The sequence below is a fragment of the Apteryx mantelli genome, chromosome 16, assembly GCF_036417845.1.
Source record: "Apteryx mantelli isolate bAptMan1 chromosome 16, bAptMan1.hap1, whole genome shotgun sequence".
In the NCBI taxonomy this organism is placed as follows: Eukaryota; Metazoa; Chordata; class Aves; order Apterygiformes; family Apterygidae; genus Apteryx; species Apteryx mantelli.
This window is the reverse complement of record NC_089993.1, coordinates 20,138,909-20,145,283: the sequence shown is the minus strand read 5'-3', so window position 1 is coordinate 20,145,283 and position 6,375 is coordinate 20,138,909. Positions and strand designations below refer to the sequence as shown.

General features: G+C 65.5%; 1 protein-coding gene across 2 annotated transcripts; it reads left to right on the top strand.

Annotated features, from left to right (window-relative positions):
- The first annotated feature begins 1,570 nt into the window (after positions 1-1,570).
- HAGHL (hydroxyacylglutathione hydrolase like) lies at positions 1,571-6,294 on the top strand. 2 transcript variants are annotated; one of them, XM_067306347.1, is made up of 8 exons: positions 1,571-1,754; positions 2,501-2,565; positions 2,672-2,789; positions 2,918-3,026; positions 3,133-3,236; positions 3,329-3,430; positions 3,563-3,642; positions 3,827-6,294. In XM_067306347.1, exons 1-8 carry the CDS (start codon positions 1,650-1,652, stop codon positions 3,990-3,992), a joined length of 849 nt encoding a protein of 282 aa, XP_067162448.1. In that variant the 5' UTR covers positions 1,571-1,649; the 3' UTR covers positions 3,993-6,294. The 2 variants fall into 2 exon arrangements, with proteins under 2 accessions (XP_067162448.1, XP_067162447.1); XM_067306346.1 differs by having other exon boundaries at positions 1,679-1,754; positions 2,397-2,565; positions 3,133-3,430.
- The last annotated feature ends 81 nt before the right edge of the window (positions 6,295-6,375 follow it).

The window sequence follows — 6,375 nt, the reverse complement described above, 5'->3', positions numbered from 1 at the left end:
TGCGCCTCGGGGCTCTCGCACCCTGCTCCCCTGCCCCCAACTGCAGCGGTCGCTTGAGTGCTCGCGGCTCGTCCGTGCCGTTTTGTGCCACCCGCGTCCTCGGTGGTGGCGGGAGCTGGCAGTCCCCCACCGTCGCAGGGAGACGAGGGCCTCGCCGCTAATTCTGGCGGTGCAGAGGTGGGAGATGGGGCTGTTTTTACACGCCCGGCCGTGACTCGCTGCTCTCGGCTGTGCACGGGGGTGGCATTTGCACGGCCAGCGCCTGCCTGGCCCGGGGGACGAGGGGACGAGGGGCCGGGCGTCGCGCTTCTGGGCCCCTGTTCCCTGCCTCCCGCAGGCTGCGGCCGCAGCGCCAGGAGCGGTGCGTGCACCCGGCCTTCCTCCTCGCAGGCCCCTTCGCTGCTCCCTGCACCCTTGGGTCTGCTCTGGTCACCCATCGCGCGGGGCCAGGCTGGCGGGCGAGCGAGCTGTGCCGCCCTGGCCTTGGGGACGTGCCCTGCGCGCCGCAGCAGAGCCGCCTGCGGGCCAGGCTGCACAGGGGCCCGGGGCTGCGTTCGGCCGGGGAAGCGGCCCTTGAAGCAGGGGGCAGAGACGGGGCAGCCGTCCCTGCGGAGATGCTGGGGAGGGATTTATCCCCTGCTCTGGGAGCTGCATTGCACCGGGAGCTGCATTGCACCAGGAGCTGCGGAAGGATTTCCCCCCGTGCACCGGGAGCCAGGGGGAGGATTCGTCCCCGTGCACTGGGAGCTGCATTGCACCGGGAGCTGGGGGGAGGATTCCTCCCTCTGCACCGGGAGCTGGGGGTAGGATTCCTCCCTCTGCACCGGGAGCCGGGGGAGGATTCCTCCCCCTGCACCGGGAGCCGCATTGCACCGGGAGCCGGGGGGAGGATTCCTCCCTCTGCACCGGGAGCTGGGGGGGAGGATTTTCCCCCCCGTGCACCGGGAGCCGCATTGCACCGGGAGCCTGGGGGGAGGATTCTTCCCTCTGCACCGGGAGCCGCATTGCACCGGGAGCCGGGGGAGGATTCCTCCCTCTGCACCGGGAGCTGGGGGGAGGATTTTCCCCCCCGTGCACCGGGAGCCGCATTGCACCGGGAGCCTGGGGGGAGGATTCTTCCCTCTGCACCGGGAGCCGCATTGCACCGGGAGCCGGGGGGAGGATTCTTCCCTCTGCACCGGGAGCCGCATTGCACCGGGAGCCTGGGGGGAGGATTCTTCCCTCTGCACCGGGAGCCGCATTGCACCGGGAGCCTGGGGGGAGGATTCTTCCCTCTGCACCGGGAGCCGCATTGCACCGGGAGCCGGGGGAGGATTCCTCCCCCTGCACCGGGAGCCGGGCAGCAGTTTCTCCCCGCCCTCGCCCCGGCATCCGCCTCCGCGTTGCACCGGGGGGGGCGGGACGAACCCGCCCGCTCCGGGGCGGGACCGGCCGCGCCGCGCCGAGCTCCGGGTGGCGCCGCCCGCAGGTAGCGGCCGCGCGGGGCCGCGTCCCGCGTGGGCTCCGCGGGGAGCGGAGGGGAGCGGAAGGGGGGGGGGAGCCGCTTGGCCGCGCGTAGGGGTCGCGCAGCCCCCGCGCGCCGCGGTCCCGCGTGGGGCCGGCGCCGGCGACGCCCCCGTTTGCGTTGCAGCCTCCGGCGGCCGCGGACCATGAAGGTGAAGGTGATCTCCGTGCTGGAGGACAACTACATGTACCTGGTCATCGAGGAGGGCACGCGGGACGCCGTGGCCGTGGACGCCGCCGTGCCCAAGCGGGTGAGCGGCGCCCGGCGAGGCGGCTCGAGGCCCCCCCGGCTTCGCCGCCGGCCTCCGAATTGCGGGGGCATCGCGGCGGCGCTTCAACCGGTAACTTCGAGGCCTTTCTGTTCCTGAGCCGGAATTCTTGCAAACCCCAAAGCAAGCGAGGATAACCCAAAACGGAGCTTTGGGATTTGTTTCGGAAAGGGGCGAGCGGGAAGAGCAGTGGGCCAGGTTGGGATGGCTCCTCGGGGCCTCGCCGGCCGCAGCGGGGGATTTGGGCCAAGCGCTGCCGCCCGGCCCCATGGCGAACTGGCGTCCGCGGTCGCCGCGCTGCAAATCCTGCCGGGCGCCTCGAGCGTTTGCTGCTGACTCGGACGGTTCCTTCCGCTTCGAGACGGAGCGCGCACACGGGAGCAGCGCGGGGGGGTCCTCGGCAGCAGTGAGCTCAAGCCACCTGTAAAAGCACCCCGGAAGCTGAGCCGCGGGGCTGGTGCACCTGGCGTCGGGGCCACGGGAGCAACTGGGGCGGATGCAACGGCCCCGCGCGTGTGTTGCCCGCCGCCCCAAGCCGGAGGCATCGCCCTCGGCGGCCCGGCTGGTTTTAATTGGTGCTTAAGAGAGGTTTCAATTCTGCTTTATCGGGCGCGTTGCGTGCAGGAGGCCGCCGCGTCCCCATCTGCTTTGGAGAGCTGCCATGCCGTGCCGTGCCGTGCTGATGGGTCTCCCTGCGCTGACTTCCTTGCACCTGTGGCTCATTTCAGCTGCTGGAAATTATCAGGAGGGAAGACGTGGTGCTGAGAGCGGTGCTGACGACCCACCACCACTGGTAAGCTCCACCGCCGCCGCCTCCTCCCCGCTCGCGGGGCGATGCCGCCCGGCCGCGGGGCACCCGGCAGCGCCCGCGATGCCGATGCCCTTCGCCGCCGGCGCAGGGACCACGCCAGGGGCAACGAGGAGCTGGCGAAGCTGCGGCCCGGCCTGCGGGTGTACGGCGCCGACGAGCGCATCGGCGCCCTGACGCACAGGGTGGCCCACGGCGAGGAGCTGGCGGTGCGTGGGCGCGCGGCAGCGGAGGGGGGGGCTCCGGCCGCCGGCGCCGCTTTGCCACGGCTCCGTGGCGGCCGAGGTTCGGGGAGGACCTGGCGGGGCGGCTGCCGGACCTGATGCTCCCTCGGCAGTTCGGGGCCATCCGGGTGCGGTGCCTGCTGACGCCCGGCCACACGTCGGGCCACGCGTGCTACTTCATGTGGGAGGACGAGTCGCCGGACGCTCCGGCTCTCTTCTCGGGTACGTCGCCGCGCTTCGCTTGCGCTCGGCCCCGGCCCCGCGGCTCGGCTCGGCTCGGCCCGGCCCGGCCCGGCCCGGCGGCGACGGTGCCCTCCACTCCCCGCAGGCGACGCGCTGCTGGTGGGCGGCTGCGGGAAGCTCTGCGAGGGCACCGCCGAGCAGATGTACGCCAGCCTCGCCGGCGTCCTGGGCGCCCTGCCGAAGGAGACGGTGAGTGCCGGGCTGCCGGCGGCGGCGCGAGGCGGTGGCCCCCGTGCCGGGAGCGGGCCGTGCATCCGTGGCGTCTCCTGTCGGCGTTGCAGAAGGTGTTCTGTGGCCACGAGTACGCTGTGCGCAACCTCAAGTTTGCCCTGAAAGTGGAGCCGGAGAACGAAATCGTGAAGCAGAAACTTGCCTGGGCCAAGGTGAGCGTCCCCGCTGCGGCCGGGGGCCGGGCCGGAGGTGGCGGGGTGCTGGGCCGCGTCCGCTCCGCGCCGCCCCTCGGGGCCCTTCCCCGCGTCCGCGGGGCTCCTGGGCGACGTCTGGTGTCTCGGCAGCGCCGGGACGACGAGGACTTGCCCGCGGTGCCCTCCACGCTGCAGGAGGAGTTCCTCTACAACCCCTTCCTGCGCGTCGCGTAAGTGGCGCCCGGGGCGGCTCCCGCGGCCCCCTCGTCCCTCTGTCTCGCCCCTTCTCCGGCGGCTTTGCTGCCTGCCGGGCAGCTCCCGCGGGGGTGGCACGTCCCCAGCGTCCCTCCCGGGTGGATCCCGGGGAGCCGGGCCGCCCTCGCGGCGCCGGAGCAGAGCCGGTCTCCGTTGCAGGGAGGAGCCCTTGCGGAAGTTCACGGGCAAGACGGACCCGGTGGAGGTGCTGAGGACGCTCTGCGCCGAGAAGGATAACTTCAAGAAGCCCAAGGAGAGGCCGAATCCCCAGGCCATGCTCGCGCTCGAGTGGGGACTTCTCAGCCCCTTCCTGGAGAAGAAGTGAGCCCGGAGCGGCCGCGCGGGGCTGTGGCATCCTGATCCCGGCAGGGCTCCCCGCGGGGCCGCGTCCCCTCCGGCTTTAAACTCGGTCCCTTAAGGCGCCTGCCTTGCCGCTGGGAAGCGGTTCCTGTCTTTAACCCGCTCGTCGTGGTCCGGTTCCTTTGCCGCTCGCTTCCCGCCCCTCGGAGCGTCGCCCGATTCCCGCAGCCCCCCGGGACGAGGCCTCGGAGCCTTCGCGCCCGGCCACCGCCGCTGCGAAACGAGACGCTTGAACGCTTCAAACCCCTGCTCCCGCCCGGCCCGCGGCTGCTCCCGTCCCTCTCCAGCGACCCTGGCCGGGCTCGGCGGGACGCGCCGGCGTCGGGGCTGAGCCGTGTCCGGCAGAGCGGAGCTGGAAAGAGGGCAGGGGACGGGAGCGGAGGGGCCGCGCGGCGCCGTCCCCCCCCACGGAGCCGGCAGGAGCCAACGCGCCCGGCCGCTGCTTCGGCCACCCCGGGCGGCGAGTTCGGCCCCGGCGCCGCACGCGATGCCCGAGAGAAACCCCGTTCCCTCCCCCCCCCCCCCCCCAGCGTAGTGCGGTTTGGGGGGGTTTGTTTTGCTTTTCTTTCGGTAGGACAAAATAAACCATCGCGTGAGGATGTGGCCGCGCTCGCTGGAGCCGCCGCGGCTGCTCGGACCTTGCAGGCGGCCGTCGGCAGGGCCTCGGGCCCGGACGGGAGCATGTGCCAACCCGCTGGCTCCCGAAGACGCCTCCGTTATGGAGGGAAGGGCTCCCGGGAGCGGCGCGCTGAGCCAGCAGCGAGGCTTTCGGCGCGCGTTCGGTCGTGGGCACTGGACCGCGGGGTCGCTTTGGGCTTTGCGAGGTGCAGCGGCTGTTAGGCAGCGACGTGCTGCCGCTTCTCCGTTACGTACTGTTTTTTTTTTTTTTTCCCCCCCCAAGATAGCTAGAAAATTGGAGGAGGAAAACATTTTGGATGAACCTTTTATTTACATTGCCTTTTATTTAGAATAAAAGCCAGAGAGCAGCTGGGACTCTTAAACCTCTTCAGCTTGCGAAGTTCTGAGTTAAGTTTGTGCAATGTCAGTGCTCTCTCTTTTTTTTAAGTTTGAAAAATGTGCAGAGCTTTTATTTTGCAAGTGATGGGGAGGTTTATTACAAAACTGAGCATTGTGAATTCCTTTTTTTGGGGGGAAAAATAAGAGCTTGACGGTGCCTCTGTAAATAGCTGTGAAAATACCTATGATGGGGCAACTTTTGAGCAGGTTACTCCATATGGAACAGTCATACGAGCCTCTGGGTTTCTTCTTTACATCGAAGTGCAAAGTGTGTGTGAATAACTGTCTTGGTGTTGCTGAGTTTACAGCTGCTTTGCGTAGTTTGACTGAAAACAGAGCAGCAAAGAGAGGAGTTGGCCCCGTAATCCTGTACTGTACGCTGTCTTTTTAAGCAGCGTTGATTATATACTTTATAGCTCCTAACACTGGACTACAATTGACTGCAGGTTCTTTCATGGGTAGACTATGAATTTAAATGATTTTCTTACCACTAAAGCCTGGTTTATGGCCATTTCTTCCATTGCTAGAAACTTGACAAAGTTTTTTTTTTTTAAGTTGCATTGTTATAATTTACTCTCCCCCACAGGAGGGGAAGAATTAATCCTGCTGCACAAGTTGTCTCAGCACTGGAGTTATTATATTTAAACATAATGGTACAGTTTGTAGCTGATGATGCACTGACAGGCGTCCATCTGTCACCGTGAAGTGCCTGGGTGCTCCACTGGAAGTTTATTTATACTGTGATCTGCGATGCACACGTGTGTGGGCAGGGTTCCTCACCTAGCATTGAATTTGCTGATTTTGATAGTGGTAGCAGGGAACTCAAAGGCCGGGAGAAAGTCAAGCTGTTCTTGATACCACGGTCAAGACGGACACGTGGGAATGTGCATGGGAGCTGCAGGCTAGATGCCTTCTGCGGGGAGGGTCTTCTGACGGCTTTAGCAGCGTGTATGTTGGTAACCTGCTAACTGGAGAAGAGACTGAACGCAGATCCCCAGCTGTTTCAGCTGCAGCTCATTTAGCTTTGTTTATTTGTGTGCTTCTGGCCTGACATGCATGTTCTCAGCCAAAACCGAACATGTTTCTTTTGCACTGATGTACAAAGTTTATAGTCGCAGCACTTCAGTGTATCGGACTTACTTTGCATTAGCACTGGAATTTCTTGCTGTAGATAAAAATCTTATGGTTTAGTATAACACTGTGCATTATAAAACTATGCATGGAAAAGGGCATTCAATAAAACTACCGGCTTGCTTGTAAAAGGGACAGGGAAGGGCGGGGGAAGCAGTGCGAGATTCTTGCCTTAGGAACACTGTGACCTCACTAATTAA